Source organism: Anomalospiza imberbis, chromosome 3, assembly GCF_031753505.1.
Source record: "Anomalospiza imberbis isolate Cuckoo-Finch-1a 21T00152 chromosome 3, ASM3175350v1, whole genome shotgun sequence".
NCBI lineage: Eukaryota > Metazoa > Chordata > Aves > Passeriformes > Viduidae > Anomalospiza > Anomalospiza imberbis.
The window spans coordinates 32,936,665-32,960,657 of record NC_089683.1 but is presented as its reverse complement, the minus strand read 5'-3'; the positions used below and the strand labels follow the sequence as shown (position 1 = coordinate 32,960,657).

At 36.2% G+C, this 23,993-nt stretch overlaps 1 protein-coding gene across 4 annotated transcripts in view; it reads left to right on the top strand.

The window, feature by feature from the left end:
- Positions 1–23,993, top strand: part of PHIP (pleckstrin homology domain interacting protein) — a 106,681-nt gene that overhangs the window by 21,638 nt on the left and 61,050 nt on the right. For 3 of the 4 annotated variants that reach the window (XR_010997079.1, XM_068183898.1, XM_068183897.1), the window contains exons 7-15: positions 172–332; positions 5,400–5,621; positions 6,199–6,299; positions 11,974–12,044; positions 12,814–12,914; positions 13,028–13,068; positions 14,162–14,260; positions 16,227–16,380; positions 17,314–17,448. Coding sequence is in view for 3 of the 4 variants with exons in the window: in XM_068183898.1 (XP_068039999.1) it covers positions 172–332; positions 5,400–5,621; positions 6,199–6,299; positions 11,974–12,044; positions 12,814–12,914; positions 13,028–13,068; positions 14,162–14,260; positions 16,227–16,380; positions 17,314–17,448 (1,085 nt within the window). In the remaining variant the exon portion in view is untranslated. Of the gene's footprint in view, positions 1–171; positions 333–5,399; positions 5,622–6,198; positions 6,300–11,973; positions 12,045–12,813; positions 12,915–13,027; positions 13,069–14,161; positions 14,261–16,226; positions 16,381–17,313; positions 17,449–23,993 lie in introns of those variants that run through there. The other variant, XM_068183899.1, reaches the window with a different exon arrangement.

Genomic DNA, 23,993 nt, shown 5'->3' with positions numbered 1-23,993 from the left:
ACTTTTGTATGTATTTTTCTTTAACTAGGGCAAAATGAGAATTACTATAGTAAGCTGTTCATATGTGCAGGTGGTCCAGTGTTAAAATAAAATTTCTATCCTTGTCAAGTATTTTAGTTTATGAATGCAATATAAATGTGTCTCTTCTTTTTTCTTTTACCCATTTGGTAGTGGATACCCTGTTTTCAAGAAAACTAAATGGAAAATACAGACTTGAACGCCTTGTTCCAACTGCAGTCTATCAACATATGAAGATGCACAAGCGAATTTTAGGACATTTATCTTCTGTATACTGTGTAACTTTTGATCGGACTGGTAGGCGAATATTTACTGTGAGTACAAAATCTTTATTTTTGTACTTTATTTATTTATTTTTTCATTTTAAAGTACATATAATATGTCACCTAATTATTTCCAAAACCTGAATATAGGATAGATACACTGATTATGAATGAAAAGCAGAGTAAGTCCTTTACTATTGTTCCTCTCATATTTGCTTTTTAATAGACATGCTGGTTTACACACAAAAATAGGTTTGGCATATGTATCCGAACACTAGAGATGTGATGGTGGGTGCTGATCTGTGTAGTTCATTGAGAAAATGGAATTTACCTGTATAGGTTCTTTCTTCTGGCTTTGTTTTCTCTAGCAAAAATATAAGCAAAACAAGAAACTGCCACCACAGAATTAGATTAGGAAGTCAGAGGGAGAACAATCACATGATGTGTTGTAACAAATGTTGATTCACAACAAATTGTCTTTATGAGATCCTAGGAACTTTTTTTAAGTACTAGTGTTTTTAGTATTTTTAACTATTTGCTTTTTTTTGTTGTTAAGTCATAAATACTAGACAGATGTCTGAAATCAGTACTGAAATTGCAGGTTTCTGAAGAGATGGGATTTATAAAACCACATAGGTATCAGTGTGCTATTTAGATTTCTTGGTAAGTAGTCAGTAGAGACAAAGATTTCATAAACATATGAAATGCCATGCCAGTCCAGGATGCTTTGGCTGCATTTATTGCCTTCCTACAAACGCTGGATGTAATTGATACCTGTGTGGATTCAGGAGCTTGACTGTGTCCTTTTAACCTCATGTCAGATAGCTTGAACAATGCTGATAGAAATACAGTTCAGGTTTCCTATTTTACCTTGCAGTCCTAACTTCTAAAATTCTTTCAAGGCAGTTGTAAATATGATTCTTCCTTCTGGCCAGATATATCTTGCTTTGTCCCATGGGGAAATGTGTGGTTGAAGGAATGGGACACCTTGCAGTGTTCTGAGCAGGCCTATTTATTTGTTCACTTCAGGCATAGAAGAGACTCATTTTCATATTTATTTTGTTTTTGTCAGCAAGCTAAATCAAAGGCATTAAAATCTTATGTCCTGTGGTTTATACGTGATTTACTTGCCAGGAAATGGGCTCTGTGTTGTGGGTTTATTCTGTATATGACATGGCAAAATGCATTAAAGATTTTATGAGAGAATTCTCTTGACTGTGACAGCAGTTTTTTTCGAAGAGAGAAGTAGAACAACCCGAAATAAAATGGGAGGTGAAGAGGGGCAGTATGTTTCTGCAACCCAAGAGTTTTGCTGGCATTCCTTTGCTGACTAGTGTCCTGGTCTAATTGCTTGAAAGAAAGTTCCCAGTTTAGATCATGATTACTTCAGGTGTTAAATAAAGTGGCCATAGATATTAATTGTGGTTGCTGAATTTTCGTTTTGAAGGGCCTAGGACTGAACTTCTTATCTCTGCACTTTTAGGTAAATCCAGTGTTCTTCTTGTAGATGTTGAAGTGGTTGTTGGCAAATGGTTCTATTCCATATTTCAGTAAAATCCAAGTTGCTTACCTAGCCTCATATAGTTAGTGGGTAAACAGTCATGAACTGTTGTGTTGTAATTGCATCTGTATAATGAAATGGTGCCAGTTCTTTTCAACCTAGACCACCGCAACTACTAAAGTCTCTAGTGTGGTATGTAAGTTTGCATGCATCAGTAGGGAATTTCTCTTGCCTTACATTTTTACTCCACAACCTTCAGTGTGATGTTAGTTAGAGGAGTTGTTTTAGATTTGTAATTGGTTCTGGAAACTTGATTATAATTGTTTCCTGTTCCACCTGACATCTGAAGGATTGAAAGCCTCTAAATTCAAGCTTTGTTCACGTTGTGTTTCAAATTAAAAGGAAAAAAGGGTGTTCTCAGCACATTTTTGAGTCATACTCATCTGAGAGATGTCATCCTTGCTAGAAAGACGTTACTTCCATTTTGCCTGAAGACAGTGGAAATGGGACAGTATAAATTTTTCCTTACTAGCTTAGTTGGTCTTTATTGTGTTCATGTAGCAAGGTTGTGGTGCTGGGGGGGCTTCTGTGAGGCATTGCCGGAAGTTTGCTGCATGTCCAGCAGAGCCAATGCCAGCTGGCTCCAAGATAGACCCACTGCTGGCCAAGGCTCAGCACATCAGTGATGGTGGTAGTGCCGCTGGGATAATGTATTTAAGAAGGAGGAGAAAAATCCCAGGATGGCTGCAGCTGGGAGAGAGGAGTGAAATACATGAAACAGCCCTGCAAGACTCTTATCATGAGTGAAGATGGAAGAGGAGGAGGTGTTTCAGGTTATGGAATAGAGATTCCCAGCAACCTGTGGGGAAGACTGTGGTGAAGAACTGCCCCTCTGCAGCCTGTAGAAACTTTGTATTCTGGATCTACTGAAAAGTGTGACTTGCAGAACCCCTGCAGGGTAATAGAAACAAATACTGTCTTCTCTAGTTCCTGCACTACTTAAATTTCTGACTGCAAAATGCTCCTTTTCTCCCTACCTTTATTTTTCTGTCTCTGCTGAGATTATTCTTTCTAGGGAATAATAAACAGCATTGTATAATAGTCTGTGTAAAATTTCCAACCCAAGATTAATTTGTGTGTTGCTTGGCAGTTTCACTTCATCCCACAAGTGTGTGTAATGGTAGGAAAATGAACCAATTTTACTCCATACCTTGGTAATGCAGTCATCAATTCTCTCTCGGTGCTGAAGTTGTTTTAGGATTCACTTTTGACAGATGCTTTTTAATAGGTATGTAATTTGCAACAGTTGTGGATATAACCTTGGAAACATGAGCTGTGGTGTAAGCCAAATGCCCTTGCTAGTAGTATTACAACAGTATTTTAAAAGTTTTGGATTGTCCCATTCAGATCAGATAGTAAGACATGAATTTTGAACTCTAATATTGATGTCTTGCCAAGGTACTACAGAATTTATAATTTTACCTTAGTTTTTTTCTCTTTTGTTTTCCTTTCTCCCTGCCTTATTCCCCCCGCCCCTCTCCATTTTCATTGTTGAGACTTGGCTGCCAGTATTTTTTCTCTGCAGTGGAGATGTACAACACATGCCTCTATAGTGACACTATAGCCAGCTGGCAGGGAGCAGGCCGATTTTATGCTGATCTTCTTTCCTTGGTTTGCTGTTACTAAAAAGAGACCTCTGAGGACTCTCCAGATGGTGTTAGGTGCCACAACTATTTTTTTTTTCTCCCTGCTGACCATTTTACATCTTTGTGACCAATTTCTGCCTTTTCTAGTGTTTGGTAGTTCTGGGTCTGCCATTCCCTCCTCCTACTTTCAGGTCTCTCTTGAGTGGTGAGGCTCTTATTTGCAGTTCTATACACCAGCAAGCACACATACCTTCTGTCTCAGCTTCTTGGGTTTTTTGGTTGTGACTGCATTTTGAGAAGAATATGCAAGCTTCTTCGTACTCTAGTCTCATATAATGATAACAGAACCGCATGAGTAGATACTATCTTTCAGATCATTTTAACATCCTCACTGACAAACTGATGATGTACAGGTTAGATGTGTGGACTGTGAGACTGTCAGTTTAGGGCATTTTCAGGTTTGAAGGGTTGTGATTAGCAGCACAAGGTCCAGCTGGAGGCCAGTCACTAGTGGTGTACCACAGAGTTTGGTACTGAGACCAGTACTCTCTCAGGCTTCATTTAAAGACCTGGGTGACAGAACAAGATGGTGCCTTCAGTAGATGCCCAGAAGATAACAAAACCTGAGTGGTGGATACAGCATTATGTTCTAGCTGACCCTACTTGAGCAGGGAGTTTGGACTAGAGCAAAGTATCTTCTCACCTCATCAATTCTGTGGTTCTGACCTCTGCTCATTGCTGTAACTCAGACTCTGGTTGTGTTCCCTGGTCTGGCACTGTGGCAGTCTAGAAGTTAAAAGAGGCAAATGTGTTCCACAGAATCTCAACATGGAAGTTTTGTGCATAGGTAGAAATAGTATAGGCTGTATCATTGCTCTTCTCACCCAAGAGGCTAAAAATATAATTATGAACAAGCTTCTGTAACTATTTCCTTTGCCTAGGAGACCTGGTTCTATTTTATAAAAGGTAGATGATGACATTGCCATGCCTTCTGCTGTCTTTAAAGTGTAATTGCTAAATTACAGAGGCAGATATGCAGAAACACTGTCATTAGATGGAATAGGAAAAACTGGTGACATTTTATAAGGGTGGTGTCACATTGTAACTTCTTGTAGCACCTGTGTGTGTCCAGTAGCAGATCAGTGCTCTGAATCTTAAAAACCAACTTTGTATTGCTTCTGAACCTAAGTAATTGAATTAAATGTTTACAATAAACATTGTCTGCCAGTGTGTGTGTGCAGTGTTCCAGTGTCATGGTATTGAGCCATGGTGCGGTGCAGATGCTCAGACTTTCAGGAAGGCACAGAAATGCAATAAAAAAAATGAAGGAATGAGTTCTGAATTTTTGTTAGGGCTGGGAATTCATTGTATACAGGCAAGTAGCTGTTAGAATTGTGTGGGAAGACCAGCAAAACTTGAGTTAAGTATGAATATGTAGATGAAACCTCTTGAGTTTGTTGAGAAAGAATGGTCATTTCGATGTTGATGTAAATGTGAATATTTAAGCAGGTTTGTAGTAGTTTGACCTAATAATAGAATAGCGGTTCATACATGCTCTTTACCTAACTTGTGGTAAGTATGATGGTAATGAAACTAGGAAGATAAGGAACATATGTAGGTATAAATGATAGACTGTACCAATTTATAATTCACTTGCACTTTTAATATAAATCTTTATTTTAATGCATTGCAACAGCTTCTTCAGTTTGTGCTGGATTTTTGGAAAAATATTTTACTGAAGCATAAACCAACTTGCTGTAGGATTTGTGATTTGTATTATAAATGCATCATGATTTGTATATACTGTTGAGAATCAATTTAAACTTGTGTTTTAAATGCAGTGTGGAAAACTTTTAAAAGCAGGGGTGGGAGTATCTGCATGTCACTAGTTCTGTTTTTCACTTCACTGTGCTAACTCTAGCATCAAAACAGCCAATAGTATGGTTGAAATTATTTCTACCTTACTTCTAGGGGTCAGATGATTGCCTTGTAAAAATCTGGGCAACTGATGACGGAAGGTTGTTGGCTACCCTTAGAGGGCATGCAGCTGAAATATCTGATATGGCAGTAAACTATGAAAACACCATGATAGCTGCTGGAAGCTGTGATAAAATGATCCGAGTTTGGTGCCTTCGAACTTGCGCACCATTAGCAGTCCTGCAGGGCCACAGTGCATCTATAACGTCATTGCAGGTAGGTGACTCACTTTGCAAAAGTGAGTCATGAGAACGTTCGGTGTAATAAAACTGCATGCCTGACAAGTAAGCTTGAAGTGAGAAGGAATTTTCATGGTATGCATTGGAAAAAACACATGTTTATTGTCAAAATGCCTGACCTTTGAAGAATCCCAGACTTAATCCTTGTTCAAAAAAATTGCATGACACGTGTGGGCAGTTCTGTTTTGAAGTACCATTCCTTTGCAGGCTGTGATTCTGAGCACAGGTGCATTGAGTAAAAACTGCAGTCACTGGGAGTACTTTGTTTTTGGTTTAGAGTTACATGCTATTATGCAACTTGGGTGGTGGGGAGGGAGGAGGAACCTGGAGTGCTTTGGCAAGTAACCCAGAAGGGTTGTTCTGGAGGGAGTGACAGAGTTACAGAGCAATATTTTGTTATTTTGGTGTTCATTCCAATCAGTTTCCCTTAAGTATGGTTTGATGCTTGATTTTTTTTTTTTTTTTTTTTTTTTTGAGATGAATTGTGGAACTCCTTAGCATGTCTGGAACAGATTAACAGGAAAACTTTTCTTTTTTCTTCCTCCTTTTCCCAGTTCTCTCCACTATGCAGTGGCTCAAAGAGATACTTATCTTCAACCGGGGCAGATGGAACTATATGCTTTTGGCTGTGGGATGCTGGCACCCTTAAAATAAAGTTAGTTGCTATTTTATCTATTTTATTTATTACTACTTCTGTTTATGTAATTAAGAATGATGTATAAATATGGAGAAAAATTTGACTAAACCAAGCTTGTCATTGACTACTTCAGTATGTGATTGTTGGGTGTGGTCTATTTCTGATGTAGCTATAGCTTGCTTGGTTATCTCTTCAAAAATAAGTTGATAATACACATTTTGTGAAGTGATAATGTATATCTGTTAATTTAGAAAATGTGTCTACTGTTGAGGTTATTTTGTTTAATATAATGTCAAAGTTGGCACTCCATTACTTGCATAGGTACTTTTCTAGTTGTTTGGATCTTAACTATTTTGATGTTCCCTGGATGTTTTCTCTCTTTTGGTACTCTAAATGAAGCTGTGTCTCATGTTCTTACTCCTCTGTTGCCTAGTGCACGCTGTAATCAAATTAAGACTCCCCTTTTTACTGAGGACAGGAGAAGATAGCTTACATGCTTATTTTTGTGTGAAGGAAAGGAGTTGCCACCACATTATTTTTCTTAATGCTTCCTAACTCTGAGCTCTTATTGACAAGATGAAATTTTAGTCTCTCTGATTGGTAAACCTTTTGAGCCCACATGTTTTTTTTTTTTTTATCTTTTCATTCTTTTCTTCTCCCTTTCCTAAGTAAAATTTTAGTCTGTGGATTTGATTTTTGAAACGAATTCTGTCATTAGAAAATAGTGAATCCTTGAGAGTTAGGTAGATTATAATATATAAGCTGGTAGATGAATATTTTTAAATTATGGAAGTTTGAATGAATCATGGAGTTGGATGTGATTTGTCTTGAGATAAAACTTAGGGAGACAATTGTTACTGATTATGGTAGGGGATTCTCCCATGGTGATATATAACTGTAGAATAAAAATTATTAGTGATGTGCTCAATAAATATTAAAAGAATATAAGATATTTGAGGAATGCTTTCATGTAGAAGTCATTTCAAAAGATGTGATTAGACAGGGGCATAGAGAAAACAGATCAGTTGAGAAGTCTTGTGCAGCACAGCAAGGAAGTGGTTTGGTAACCTAAGTCATGCCAGTGACTTGTGTTGCTTAACAACAGAGTGCAGATTAAATTTTGAGACTGGAATTTTTCTACTGCTCTTACCTTCTGTTTTGGAAATACTTTTTATGTTGGGTTTGAGAAGGGAGAGGAAGTAATTAAGCTGTATTTCCTCAGTCTGGAAAAAAACAAATACACGAAGATGATTAATGTACAGTCGTGAGTGTGTTGAAGAGGGAATATAATCAGGAATTGCTTGTGGGTCCTATTGTTCTAGAAGGTATCAAATGAAAGTATCAATTTTCAAACTGAAAGATGGTTCTTTACAAAACATGCAACTGAGTTAGAAAACTCCTTGCCTCAGGGTATTATGCATTATATGAAGATATTTAAAGGCATCACTGTGTGCTTTTTCTTCTTTTAAGTCTTTGTTTAAGCTTAGTAGAGCTGTAATGTATTTCAAATTATTGATGCTTTTAAATCCAAACTAAAACTTGATAAAAATGTCTAAATAAGAAACAGGTATGTTTTTTGGTTCTGGAGTACAACGGTATGCCATTTGTGATATCAAAACAGTTGGACACACAGACAAGTCTTAATTTCCTGAATTGAACAGTATACTAGTTTAGGGAAATTGTTAGGGGAAGTTTTACTTAATGTGCTAAACTGTAAACTTTTCTAACTGTGCTTATCATGATTATTCCAGTAAACAAAAAAAAAAAAAAAAACTGGGAAACTTGCAATCCAGTGTAATTTTCCACAAGAAGGCTGCATTGCATGGCCAGTGCAGCTCAGCAATGGGTGTATATTGTCATAACAGTTTTCAATGAGGTGATTGCACTTCTTACACACTTGGATGAACTGCAGAAGTGTGGCAGGTGTGTGGCAGAAGTGTGGCACTTCCAGAACTGCAGAAGTGTGGCAGGTTCCCTCTACATCCATTCAGTTATGTGCTGGGGGAAAACAAGTTCCAGCAATATAAGACCATCAAGGGAAAGAAAGATGCCTGTTAATTTTTGTCATAAGGCCTCTATTAAAGTTACATTAAAAAAATATGACGTGTAGGCCATCTGGAAGAGAGTATTGGTGGTAAGGTGGGAAGTTTGTCCTTCCATTTATCTGTGTAGTAAGAAATACAGGCTTGCTTCTGTTCAATATTTCTGAAGAGGAGGAAAGCTGGCAGGGACAGTTTACCAGGGTTGTTCAGCCTCTGAGCTTGCTGCCCTGTATCTTGGTTCTAGTACAAGTCCCACCCCAGGAAGGAGAAATTGGAGCTTTCAAGCAAGACTTAGAGTTCTGAGTAGTTCAGGTGAAAGATACTGTAACATGCTTAAGCCAGAACTTGAATTCATGTTCCTCCTGAGCTTGACTGCAGCTTGCTCTATGAGGATGCAATTGCTATCAGTGATGTAAGTGTGTTACTAAATTATCCAATGCTTCAAATGGGGATGGGTGGTAAAGTCTTGAAATTTTAGCTACTTCAAAGAAAAAAAAATCCATATATCCAACACCTGCTTTTTGTACTCAACACTACTCAAATCACCTGGTGCCCCTGGTGAGGGGCAGCCTCCTGATGATCGTGTGGTTGATTGTAATTTCAAGATGATTGGCTGTGCCACTACTACTTTGCTGAAAACTTTTTCATGGAATACGGGAAAGGCAGAGTTGGTATTGTGTTCAGTGTACTCTCAAATTCAAAATAATCAGTTTTGTTCTTAATTACACTGAGCTGTATTTTCTGTGTTTTTTTTCTTAGCTTTGCAAATGTTTATTTTGTTTCATTCTCAGATTGCAAAAATCCTGTAACTCAGCTTTGCCAACAACTCTGCTGCAGTTAATATTATTTAATTAATAGAACATCTGAAATTAGGGGCTTCCCATGTTGGTCTCCTATTTTTCAATAGCCTTGTTAATTGAGGCATGTTCTGTGTTTGGGTCAGACATATGGCCCAGTCTGGAGATATTCGTGACAGCTCTGTTTTGATGAACTGCAAAAGGACACATTACAATAGGTTTAGTGTCATAGGATGAAAGAGACGTTGGTGCAGCTGACCACAAAATTCTCAGGTTGTTTAAAGGAAAGTTGGCAACCTTGTTCTCATGATTCTGTGACTAGTGTGGATGCATGTTCTTTAGTGTTACAGGGGCTCCTGTGTTCTCCTCTTGTTTCCTTGAAGAGATTTATGACCAGGAAGCTACCATGTATGTCTAAAAGTAGTAACATTCCAAGTAGATTAATTCAGTTTCCAAACAGAGGAAGACTGGTTGTTGCCGCAGGCAAGGAATTCACAGAATGTAGCCCAAACAAGATTGGAAAACAATTGAAAATTTAGGCAATCGAGTCTTACCCTGGGTTTAGTCCTCTTTTACTATTCTGGGTAGTGATAGTAAACACAGGAGTTGAATCCTGCATCAGTTTGCAGTAGGGAGGAGTGAGAAAATCTGCCTCATCAGAAACTGAAGAATGAAGCAATGAAGAATCATGTGCTTCATTCAAATTTAAGGGAGAATTATTACAACTGGTCAGTGCATCACAGTTAAATTAGTTACACTGTGAAATATTTGCCTGTATATCCTTTCAGAGGAAGACATGGAGTTTCATTTTTCTTCTGCCACCTTTTGCATCAAAAGTTTCCAGTGCTAGCCTGTTACTGACAGACCATATGAGCAAGGCAGCAGAACCGTCTCACAGATTTGAATAGCGGAGCTTGGTGTACTGCTTTTCTTCTTACCTATTTATCCTCCCATAAATTTAAAAAGAGGGAAAAAAATCAGGAAAAACATGCTGATTTTGACATTCCTGTTTTAGACAGGACACTGATTTTTCAATTATCATCAGTGTGATGTGGTATTACCCATTTGCTTTCTTATGCAGAAGGCACTTGATGTTAAAGGGGCTGCTAATATATCAGAACTCAAATATGCTGAACATTTTTCATTAACTTGTGAACAAAGACTTAAGTTAGAGAAGTTATGTCACACATCTGTTTTCTGTGAAGAAGTCTTGCTTTAGTTACTACATGACCAGAGTTAGGCTAGTCTGCGGGTTAGATTAATAAACTAATAAAACACTAAACAAATGCATTGAAAATATATTTAAAATTAAACACTGTCCTGGAGAAAACCAGCTTTTGTCCCCTTTCCACACGTCACAAAAATACTGATTGCCCAACTCATTTTGCAATCTGCTCTATTGTAGAAGAGTGCTGTAATCTCTTGTCTCCAAACGCCTAAAATAGCATGCATTGGAGAGACATAAGTTTGAGAATTTAAATTGGTTTTCCAAACTAGAATGTAAATGCATGCTTTCTCTATTTTGTAGTTGTCCTAATGCCAAAGGCAGAGTTCACAAACAACAGTGGAAGAAAATAACAGCCTATTTATCTATTTACATTTATTCCAAATGATGTAAACTGCATATTGAATTGTGTGGTAGTTCTTGTTAGTATATCACTTAAGGAGCATTTCAACTGTTTTGTAGGAAAGATCTTTGTCTTGTTTAGTGTACCTTGTGAAGTTTCCTTGTCACAAATCTGCATGGAGTTACCTTAAAACTCCTGCAGGAAAGGTTACAGAAACAGCCTATAGGGAATGGATAATTTGGAGAAAGATTTCTTAACTGGTATTGCTGATGTTTATTACTTTGTTTTATGCATAAACATCACCAAGGTTTAATGCTCATTACTTTTTTGAGAGAGCAATAACTGATTAGTGGAGAAAGATCTCTTATGCATCTGCCTTCAGGTGAAATGAATTATACAGGCCATTTTGCTTTTAAAAGAGAACATTTTGGATAAGTTCTGAATATGCATTCTTTTATGTTTGAGCAAATCTTTAGTGATGACACTCGTGGGTGTAGTGCTGCTGTTCTCTCATAAGTTAATTCTTTGAGGGAAGATTGCAGATGGCATACTGTGCAAGACCACCTACTGGTTCGAGGTTGCTGTAATACATGAACAGAATTGAAATAATGATTGAAGAACTTGATCTGATTTGTTTTGGTTTTACACATCCTTAAAAGTGCCAGTTTCACTGAAGCTTTAGTTTCGCTTGCACATCAGATTCTGAAATGCCTAGAGAAAAGTGAGGGCCATAAAGTAAAATCTCTTACAAACTTCTAATCTTTGTCCTGACATTTTGGGTACTGTTTGAAACTAGCCTACAAAGATCTATGTCATTTGAATAAACTTTTATATTCTAATACTGTTAAAAAGTCCAAATTTTTTGAAATTTCTTTGATATCCTTGTCTATATAGAGCACCCAGCTCTGTTTCTCTCTTGTAAAAGGAAGCATATGCCATGGGAGAAAACCAGTACACCCAGCAGTTTAAAACTAAACATCATGGCAAACTGGCTCTGTTCTGCCTTGCTGATAACTTCAGGAGGGTGTTTTGTATAGCAGTATCAGAAGGGAATGGGATTTAAGTTATGTTACAACTCTCCTTGATGCATGAATTACTTAGTCCATCTGGGTGTCTTAGTTTCCTAAAGATCAGATCATGAAGCATAGTCACACAAAATTGTTTATAAATGGGCAGCCATCTGTTCCTTCATATTTAATTTTATCCTTCTGTCCTTTATTTCTAAGATACTGTCTTGTTTCTTGAAGTCCTATTAGGAAATTATTTAATTTTTTTTTTTTTTTAGTCCAAGGCCAACAAAGTTTACAGAACGTCCTCGGCCTGGAGTCCAAATGATCTGTTCTTCTTTTAGTGCAGGTAAAGGACTTCTTTTTTCCTCCTCTCCTTGTATCAGTGTAGGAAGTAATTTGAAGTGTAAAATAAAGTACAGTACAGTTACTGTAGCATATTTCTTTTTAATAAGATGGATTTAAGTGGCTATTAAAAGACCCCAAATATTTAAAATAGAAATTCAGAATTTATGCATTAATACTTGCTGCTACAGAAATTCCTAGAAACAGTTAAACATGGAATGTTGTAAGTAAATCTCTTGTGACTGCAATTCTTTTCAGAACAGGAAAGATATATACCTTTTTGGCAGAATAATTAGGAGAGTCCGCTTCATCTGAGGTGTAATATATGGGGATTTGTACAAGAAGGGGCTGATTACAGAGTTCTCACAGTCTGGGTTTAATTGATTCTAGAACTGGTAACTGAAGAATGCTACGTAAATAATTGGATAAAATATCAAAATGTACTGGAGCTCTAGTTCCTTTTGATTTTTTTTTTAAGAGGGAGACTTCTAAGAGCTTAGCTGCAAGCAAATTACTCTGGTTAGCTAATCTTTTGGATACATCTGCTGATGCATATTTACTGACAGCAAATGTGAGGTAATTCAGATCCAGTTAAACTTTGGAGTTTCTAAATCTTGTTTTGATTTAAAGGTCAGTTACAGTCATAGTTAAAATGAGATACAGGTATAAATTTCAGAGAATAAATTGTAATATTTGATGTTACATACCTTTGAAAATACTGTAATAACTGTAGATTGCCCTTTTTTTAAGACTTATCTATTTGTTTTTCTCAGGTGGAATGTTTTTGGCCACTGGGAGTACAGATCACATCATTAGGGTTTATTTCTTTGGATCAGGTCAGCCAGAGAAGATATCAGAGTTGGAGTTTCATACTGTAAATACATTTTTAAAATTACTTATGTACTTGATTAAAGTATAATTTGGATAAAAGGGGATAACTTGGAGAAATTTGATTTCTTTTTTCTTTTTCTGCTTTTTTTTATATAGGACAAAGTTGACAGCATTCAGTTTTCTAATAGTAGTAGCAGGTAAGCACACTATTCAGAGCTAGCTTTTTGACCTTGTAGACATTTTTAAATACCAGTTTCCAGAGAGAGTTTTTTAAAAAAAGAGCTTTGTTTTGAGTTTCATCCACTAAAATTGTCTATAACTATTGGAGTCTCACTGTTTCTTTTTAATTGTACTCCTTAGTTTCACAGTTGTTTTCATTGTAATGATTGAAGTATTTTGAATTTGCTAAAATTATGGGTGTAAAAATACTTGAAACTTCTTCCTGAGAAATATGTGTGTGTGTGTATATATATATATATTCACATATCAAATACATGTACTTTTAGATATATTTTAATGTGTAAACCTTTTTTCAGTTAAGTGACTGCTGCATAAAGAGAAATTATCAAACTAGATCTAGCAATGTTTCATTTAGCTAGCCTAATTCTTTTTTTAATGTTTCACTTTAAGTTCTGGATGTTGATTATGAAGGATGCTCAAGAAAACAGTTTGATTTGTTATGAAGCATCTGGCACATTACTTATTTGATGTTCTATACTTTTATCATGATACAAATAGTTGTAAACCAAGTGTCACCCGCCTCTTTCTCCTCTTCCTACCCTTGAACCTCTAAAAGGGGGAAGAAAAGGGTAGGAGAGAAACTCAGGCTGGGAAACACTTCTTCATATAAATATCATAATACTTAGTATACAATGCTAACTTATTTGGAGTAGGTTATGTTTTAAATCATGTCTGTACTTCTACTGGTAGGATTCTCCTCTTGACCTGGTGTGATAGGGTCTGTCTCTTGGAGTGTTCATTGGGTTGTGGTGTCCCTCTGCCAGTGCAGTGTCATAACTCAGCAAAGTGCAGTAAAGGTCGTAGAACAGTTAGTTTGGAAGGGGCTCGGGATAGGGAAGCAGGTTTGACTTTTTGGAGGCCTTCAGTTTTTTTGCTGGTATGGGAAGTGTTTTTAACCTCAAACCACTTGTACAGCATTCTGACACTGTTTGGACTTCTTACTCATACCTTTTGTTTTTGAATTCTAATGTCTGGGACTTCAGTTTTCAGGTTTCTTTTCTGTACAGATGTGCCTTTGATCTCTGAGTAACTTTTCCCTGCTTTTGTTAGATTTGTGAGTGGAAGCCGTGATGGAACAGCACGAATCTGGCAATTTAAGCGAAGGGAATGGAAAAGCATTTTGTTAGATATGGCTACTCGCCCAGCAGGGTAAGTGATGTAAAATGTTCTGCTATTAGATAGATTCTTGAGGGCCTTTGATATAATTTGCTGACTTACTAAAAAAATTTTTAAAAAGACAGAGAAGAGAAAAAGAGAAGGCTTAAATTATTATTGCTTAAATGCACAATATGCTTATCTAGCTCTTGAAATCCAACTATAATAAATATTTGACAACATATTCAGGTGTGGAAATTAGCTTGTCATGATAATAGTGCCACTAGTATTTTGATTAGATTAAAACAATAAAAGATAATCAAAACCCATTGATGGTCAAATTTGGGTTTTTTTATGTAGACATTTATTTCTGGAGCAAGAAAACCAGGGCAGGTCTCTTCTTGAGACTGCTTGCATTTTAGTAATATTATAGATATTGTGGGACATGCATCTCCAGAAAAGCAGTATTGGGTCCTTTTCATGCAACATGCCAGATGAAAGAAATTGCCGGCTTTCTAACAGTTTTGTGTTTGTTAAAACAATCTGAGAATTTACAAGAGTTTGTAGGTATGGGAAACCTCTGTACACTAGAACAAGTAACAAAAGAGGTTTGAAGATGGAGAATGACTTAGTAGGAATTGTGGCTTGCACCTTTATATTTTGGCATGAAGATATTTTCCAGGTGGCATAAATTAAAAGGATTTATAACAGATTTAAGGGATAAACCTTTTTCCTCCTACTCAGTGCTTTGAAGGATATTTAGTAGAAAACTATAATGATTTCAGGAGTAATATGTGGTAAGAGATCTGAAAGACCAAGAAATGGATGGAAGAGAAGGCTAAATAAGCTGTAATTTAGTTAGATGTTTTGATTAGACATTGTCTTTTCAGTTATGGACAGATGCAACAAAACAGGTATCAAAATGTTGGACCAGAGTGTATAAAACCCTGGTACTTTGATAACAGACTGAATTACTCTCACTAAAAATTCTCAATTTTAACTGATACTGGGCAAAAGAGGAATGGATTCTTCTTAATTGTGGTCATAAATGATAAATTTGTCTGGCAAACTGAAATGCTCATTCTAGTAAAACACTATAGCAGAATTCTGTTTTATCCTTGTGGTGAGAGGAATAAGTGCAGTTCCAAATTTGGTCTTTTCTTCTCAAGAACAATTTTATCAAAAAAATGAAATAACGGCACTGAAAGGAAAGAGTAATTTCAGCTTATAAAGTCTCCTGGGTTCTGCATTGAATCTAGAAGGGAATTTGGCTATGACTACATTTTCTATTTTTGAGCTTCACAATACATATTATTGTGCAATGTGTTATTGTGCTTACTATATGGAAGATTCTGTATTTTTTCTGCCTACTTACTGGTAACATGCTATTGTTGCATTTGGTTGATGTTTTCATAGAAGTAAATGTGCTAGAGAATTCAAGGGTGATTAGTCTTTAAATCACACTGCCAAAAATGAAAATTTTGAGTAGTCTGATATATTATATTATAGATTACTATTGTTTGGGTTTCATGCAAGATTAAGTGCCAATATTACCAATAGTAAAGTAATGCCAGAGTAGTGGTGTAGTTCTAAATATTGCCTGAGAATTTAGATAATTTAAAGGTACAGAATACTTCTTTCCATATTGAGAACTACTTATTACAAATATTCTTTAGGACAATTTACTGTTACTTGGTTGATTAATTTGGATTTTTGTTCTTTAGATGTCACAAAAAATATTGTAGCTTTCAATGTAAGTAAATTAGATTGTGTATCAGAGGGCATTTTCTGGAAGATCCTTTAATCATTGTTTAAGTGTCTACAATTATTTGTGATTGTATGTGCTACATTATAGAAAGCATCTTTAATTTCTCTGGTTTTAGAGAAATTTTAAGAATATTTCTCCAGAAATATTAAAAATACAGGAAAATACAGAAGTATTTTCACTTATTAATAGTGTTAAACTATTTAGGCAATGTAGGATTACACTGAATTTTTTTTTTTTACTTTTTTGTTTTAGACAAAGTTTTCAAGGAATTGAAGATAAAATCACAAAGCTGAAAGTGACCATGGTGGCATGGGACCGCCATGACAACTCTGTTATAACTGCAGTTAATAATATGACTCTGAAAGTCTGGAATTCTTTCACTGGTCAGCTCATTCACATTCTCATGGTAAGGTATACCATTTGATTTATCAATCTTGAATGCAAAATTTATTTATACATCATCAATATTCCTCCTTATATGTTTTTTCCTGTCTGAAAATTGCTGTGACAAATGTTTGCAGATAATTGAAGTGTAATAGAGATGTCTGTCAGCTGCTTATTACAAAATAAAAGCTTAAATTTGCAAGTAACCACTGCTGTTCAAGATGCCTGAAACTAATTTTGGACATTTTGGTTTGATTTTTTTTTTTCCAATAGAGTTCTGTGTTGAAGGAGAGAAGGAAACGGCTTTTTAAACTTTATTTAACATCATGTTTTAAAATACTGTTAATGGGTAAATTATCCCTCTTTAAACAGAGGCACTTCTGCAATTTAATCATTACATGAGTACAAAAATTAGTCTTCTAACTAAAATAAATCAACAGTTTTACTAATGCCTGACACTTCTTTTGTAATTCAGAAAATGGTTAACTCTAGGTAACTTGATAGTCTGCTTAGAGATGGAAATACTTAATGCAAATCTCTAAAATATATAATTTTAAGGATAGTATTCTCTAACTTTAAGTAATATATTTCATTCTTCATTAGTTGAAATTCAATTTCTAACTGATACTCAGCTGAAAAAAAAAAAGGAAATCTGTGGAATATTAAGACCCCAATATACCAAGTGTTTTGGACACTAATCTTTTTAAAATCTTGGTGAAATTATTGGGACATACTTGTGAAGGTGATGTACTTGACATACTACATAGGAAGGTAAAATTGCAGCTGGAAAGAAAAGAGTGTTATCCACTGGTACCAAAAATAAAGTGTGGTTAAAATAGTTTTTTGCTGGGTATTTCATAGGTTAGTGTGGCAGCTGCTAGTGTTACCATGTTGAATTCTTGGGTAAATATTTGAGACAATACTCTTTTTCATTCCGCTGTGTCTTTATTTTCAGGGACATGAAGATGAAGTGTTTGTGCTTGAACCTCACCCATTTGATCCAAGAGTTCTCTTCTCTGCTGGACATGATGGAAATGTCATAGTTTGGGATTTGGCAAGAGGGGTCAAAATTCGGTCTTACTTCAACATGGTAATTATTGTGCTTTATACAGATATGCCAGAGCAGTCATTCTAAACCTTCTGCTTTTAGTACATTCTTATGTAGGCCATCTTAAAGTATGATTTATGTATAGAGCAAAGTCCTGTATCTGCTGAAGTAATGAGAAATTCCTTTTCAGTTCAGTGGGGCAAAGAGTAAATCTGTAAAATGTTAAAAGTTGTTTATTTGCCTGTATTTCATAGTGTGGTTTTTTTGTACGCTTGATCCCCACAAAATTGGAATGTTACATTGTCAGAGATCATGTGTAAAAGACAGGGTGATAAAGGTGCTCTTTTTTCCTGCCTGGGGAGCCAAGGTGGAACTTGGTTTATTTTTGCATTACTAATTCTTGATCTGGCTAAAGCTGTTCAGGAGTCTCCTGATCTCATACAAGGTTGTTGGATGTTGCCTTGGACCATTGGATGGAATACTGTCAGTCTTTCTGTGTAGAGCTCCTCCACATGCAGGTTTCAAATTTGGTCTGTTCTGCACTAGACTAATTCTCCTGCAAGATGAATGCAATAGGTGTTTTCATCTGTTTCTTGATATTAAATGGGTCTTGTATGTATCTTTTTCCTCAAAAAGGTTATGATGTATTGTGTTATTCAGACTTTGTCTCATGGAGAAAATTACAAAAGCCTTTGTAGAACATCCATAATCATTTGGAATGCTTGAGAGTAGGCAAATGAGCTTCAGCTGTAGTGGAATGGCAGTCATGGAGACCAGCATAAAGAAAATCATCTGAAGAAGTGACCTATCATAGATATATTCATAAAAACTTAAGAGACATTTAGAAATTAACTCAAGCCAGGAAGGTCACTGAACCTAAAGAAAGGTTTTGAGATGTGCATTACAGTAGAGGTCATAAGGTCTTAGAGAAAATTCAGCCAATCTCAATCAGAGAGAGTGCAACCTAGATTCCTTCAGCAATGACCTGGGTTGAGTAGTGTTCTCTCTGCAGTGATTTCTGTAACTGAGCTTATGAAGGATCCAAGACAATAATATTGGAGCTATGAGCATGCATCTTCATTACTTGATGCTATTGACTGCTGCCAGCTGAGGTGCATGTTCTCATTTCTTGGTTAGCTTGCACTTCCAGTTCTACTTACAATGGATGTATGATGGTTTTCATGGAGTTTAGGTCAGAAGAGTCTGAGCTTAGCTACTCTTTTTAAACCAAGTCCATTTAAGAGCTATCAGAATCTAAATTACAGGTGCCTGTGATATTATGCAGCCCCCAAAACACCAATATTTATTTCAAGAGTACCATGCAACATAAACACCTAAAAAAGGTAGTAGTCATATATATTTTAAGATCTTTGGAGTCAGAGAAATTTGTAGGCAATCAGAAGATCTCAGCAGCTGTGCTTTATGCTAGAAACTAACATGAGAAAGTCTGCTGTGTGAGGTGAGGGGAATTGTAAAGCTGGCAATCAGTTAATCTCAAACCAAGAAATGACACTGTATGAGCCAGGTATACAAGAGAGGCATCTCTTTATGGATGGAATATTTCACCACTGTGTTTGATGCAAAAGACATGGGTGGAAATTACAGGTTTTCTTAGGTGATGGGTGGCAGGCAGAAGACATTGTGCAGCCACCTCTGCAGAGCTACAAAGTTTAAGTGCTCTGGTTTACTACACTGGGGTAAATGAATTCATACAGAGCTGCCCGTCTTCTCTGTTTCCTAAATGGCAAATGAAAAATCTCTCATTATCATTGCCTGGTCTGTGGTACCAGAAGTAGCACTTGGTGATTTTCTCATAACAAAAGTTCCTTAAAAAATGTTGCAGAACTTAAAGGAGTTGGTTGAATTAGCAAAATCATAGATGACTGTTGGCTTAATGTTAGTCCAGTCAGGTATTTCTACTCTAGATGGATTGCTTTGTACATCTAAAGCCTTGTAGCAAATCCCTAAATTAGACTTGGGTTTTTTTAAATTACTTCGCACCCTGCCCCAAATGCCTTCATTGTCAACATGAAAAAAAAACCCGAACAAACAAACCAAAACAAAAAACAAAAATAAAACAAACAAAAAAAAAAACAAACCACCAAAACAAACCAAAACACTCAGGGATGCAAGCAGTGTCAATCTTAATTCTTTTATCCAGTCAGTGAATATGAAATTGCAAAGAAAATCACAGTAACCAAATATACTGTTTGTTTTGTATTTAACTTAAACTTTGATTCCTCCATTTATTTGTTCCTTGCTGGTTGCAATTTGGTCTCACTAGGTGACTCTGGTGGTCCTGCAGGACATCCTTTCCCAGGTTTTTAAACTGAAGATTTGCTATTCAATTAATTGTCATAATTGTGGTTAATTTGAAGCATCTTTGGTCTGTTTGAAGCATCTTTGATCTGTTTCAAGCATCTTTGGTCTGTTTGCCAGATTTTGGTCCTTATCATTAATAGTCACCCCATACTGTCACATGGGGTACTCTCAGTAAGTATATATGCTTTATGTATTTCATGTTTTCACCTGTTGTGTAAGTATTGCATAACTTGGTGTTGGAGTCCATGGATATTCAGAACTGGTTTAATTCAGTGATTTGAGTCCCCTATACTCGGGAGTTTTCAATATGCCAGAGAGTGCAATTTGCCGTAGAAATATGAAAAGTGTGAGATGGTTAAAGCATTTTAGGCAACTTTGACATTTACCAAGATGATAAGGTGGTTTTAAATTGCATGTGTAAATACAGGTGTTTGGTTTTTGGCCTATGTCATATTCATGCCAAGCCTGACTTAATACAGCTACTAATGAAGAATGTGTTCTTAGTGCAATATTAGGGCAGTTTCATCTGCTGTATTTTCCAGGTACAGAAAAGCATTCTGAAGAAACAGGGTAATAATTCTCAAGTGGTTCCTTTAGCCAACTGTTTCAGAGTTTATATATTTCACAAAAACTGTCTTGTTGCTACAGAAGAACAGTGCAGACTCTTGTAAATGTTTAAATTGTAATTAATTTTGCTGAAGAATGTGTGAGCTGTAGGTGTCTTGGTGGATGATCAAGGGGGAAAAATACACGGAATGATAGGTTGTCTGCTGAAAGCAGCTGCATGATAACGTACATAAAGATATATATTTGCAATGCAGTCCCTTAGTCAAAGCTGCAGTGAGGCATCTGGATTCTTTGAGTGGTAAGACACTTTCCAACAACTGAGGGAGGTCCTTGCTTTCTTAAAGGAGCCTACAGGAGCAGGTGGCACTCATTTTTTTGATTTACCTTGGCTGTTAGAGTCAGGAAATGGAAGACCTAAATTCTGTTATATCAGTAATAAAGCACTCAACATCTGCTGCTTACTCAGGAGAGCATCTTGGCTATAAATGCCCTAGACAGGACTTCTTCCCAGTTTTCCCAAATTGTGCCACTATGGAGAGAAGTGAATCTGTAGCCTGTGGGTTAAGTACTGGCTAGTTTTCTTGGGCATACAAATCATGTTCTAGGTAGATTAGAAAGTGGTAGAAATTCTTTGCTTTTAGGCAAACTTTTGTATTTGTAGGATTCCTGTTCTGTCAGGTGATAAATAGAAGGTGTACACCATTCAGTTCTTGTCATAGCATTTGTTTTCTTTCAGGTGTTCCCACTAAGTTACTTCATAGTAGATCTGATGCCGTTGGTTTGTTAGGAGTTCCAGGGTTGACACTTGGGTGGTATGTACTGTAGCTTAGCCCTTAGGCTTTAGGCAGAAGTTTCTCAATGCTGAGAACATATGAAGGCAAAAAAAAAAACTTCAGGGACATAACATTTCAGATCTAAATGGAGATGTCTGGTGGTTTTAGGTGGATGCAAGGGTCTTTGATTTGGTGATTGGGTTTTTGCTGGTATTATAACTTAGACATTAAATATTGGTGTTCTTCGAGTCTGACCCTAAATAGGTTTGTTGTCTTATGGTGCTGCCTTTGATTGTCAGTTTTTATACTTAGGCAGTATCACTTAAGCACACTTTCCTCTAAGAAGTACCTCTTGGGGATGGGCTCTGCTGACTCAGACTGCTTGCAAAAAGCATTTTGTCTGGGGCCTTGGAGCATAGGTTTCTCCTGATAGTTCTTATCCTGTGAGTGGGCTGCCCTGGGAAAGAATATTGAAAGAAGTTTCCTAAAAGATTTTAGGAGATGTACAAACCTGTAGTTCTGTTCTTCATCTTTTTTTTGTTTGCTTGGGTTTTTTTTTGGAGACTTTTTTTTTTCCTTAGTTTTTGGGTTTTTAAATTTTTAAAAAAAATAATTTGGTTTATAGCATAGATTTATGAACAGTTGCAGGAACATATAGTGATGCCTATTACTTTAAAGTATGTTTTTGAAAGTATGGAGACAGTACTACAGTAGCAATAATGAAATATTAGGAGAGAGCAGGCATTTAAAAATTTTGTCATTATAGAATATTTGAATTCTTACTATGTCTTTGAATGTCATTGCTTTACCTGGATCTGATACCTGACTGGGCAGATTCTGTAGGTAGACATTGCAATTACTGAAACAGGAAGTTTGTGTTTTGATAAAGATGAGCCTTATGATGTTTAAGAAATCTTTGTATAATGTATAAATTAATCAAGTAGTAATATTGAAGCCTTTAAAGAAAAAATATTCTGGACAACAGATTTCAAAAAAATCCCCAAAGAAAACCAACAACAAAAGTTCTTTCATGACTAGGTGTTGTTCTCCTGTCTTACTTGATTGACTGTCATTGTGAGTCGCTTCTTTGAAGTCAGGCTCAGCTGTAGCCAGCAGTCAGCCTTCTTACGTCTGACATATGTGTGCCTTAGGTGCCTCCTGTGTGCCTGGCAGCCTGTCAAGGTCAGCCTTTTGCTTATTGGTAATCTTAATGTGTTGCCAGTTGTGAAGTGTTCGTCTGGACTGATTCTTGTGACATTACCTTAGTGCTGAGTCTTTCTGAGCACTGTTTATGTTAGGGTATCCTTAACCCGCTCTGGATGGTAGTTCTGGAACTCCATTGGAACTCAGGGCTAAGATGGCTGTAAATCATTCATGTTATTGTGAGGAATGCTTTGGAATACTGATACGAAAAGAATTTTTTTTACAATTTGCTATTAAATTCACAGATCTGAGTACTTCAAAATCCTCCTACCTTTGTGACTATCTGAGTTGCTGAAAGGCTAAGCCACCTTAGCCTTTGACACTTATACATCACAGTATGTATATCTCTAACTGTTGAGAATTGTACGATGAGTCTTTTTCTAAATGTCAAAGCACATTTCATGAGAGCATATAGAAATACCAAGGGTGTTTCAGAAATGCATTACAATTTGAACTCTAAACTAGTCATTTGAAGCAACCTTCTGATTCTTTTGGAGGAGGAGGAAGAAAAAGAAAAAATTCTTAACTGAACCTGCTCTTCCCCTTTCCCACCTTCAGCTTCCTTTGAAATGACAAGTAACACAGTTATATTTGTGAAAGGAAAGCTTTAATCTCCCCCAGAAACACCACTGTTCTCTGTGTAAACGCTCACTCTCCACTTAGTAAATGCTGCTTGCCCTGGAAACCATATTGGTAGTTCAAAAATATCAGTGTAACCCTTTGTGCTTGAATTAGTATTTGTCATTCTTATGCCCTCTGTCCAACTTTTATGGAAATGGTCAGGAAAAATAAATAGAACAAAACAAACCTTTAAAATGGCAAGGCCTAAGGAGCAGGCTGGCATGCTTGTAGCATTGTTACTGGAGAAGACACAGGCCACATTATGTTTCTTGGCTGTTTTTGAAAGACTGATCCTTGAGCTAAGATATGCTCTTTCACTGAGACCTAGAAGGACAACAATGTCTTTGCTGTAGTTGATGTAAGGTAGGATGAGGCTTCTTATAGGTCCCAGGAAAAAAATAGTGGTGTTTTTTTTTTTTTTTTAATCTGGGGCATATTTTGCTCTAAGTCTCTGTATCAGAGACTCTATATCAGAATCCTAGCTGTTTCTCTTTGTTTCTAGGCAGTGTTCTGTTACAAGCTCATGATGAATAGTCCCACACTTTCATTTAAAATGCATTAGTTGCATTTTATGTAAGTAGACATTGTATCCAGAAGTAGAAAGTGTGTGACATGTTGTGATTTACATGCGTTCTTTATTAATTTTCACAGGTTATGAAACCTAGACCTTAAATATGAACATTTTTAAAGCAAAGCAAGAATTTACATACTTTTGTGTTTATTTAAAATGAATGTTTAATAGCTTATTCAAAGATTTGGTTAGTGTGATGAGCATAGTTTCTCCCATATGTGTCAAAAGACAAATTAAAACAGGTACAATGTAAGCAGCTGAATTGAAAAGTGACAGTTTTCTAATAAGTTAAAGTTTTGCACTTGCAATTTTCATATGAATTTAGCAGCACATTATTTGTCCAACTTCATTTAAAATTGTCAGGCCAGAAGCAAATTACTTAAAATTTTTGGATAAAGCTGGATTTAACTGCATTAACAAAGATATGTTTCTTTTTTAAATTTTTTTTTCTTCTAAATTAAAAACATGACAGCTAAAAGAGAAATGGTGAGGAAACTTTAATTTCTGAAAGGATGAAAGAACTTATTACT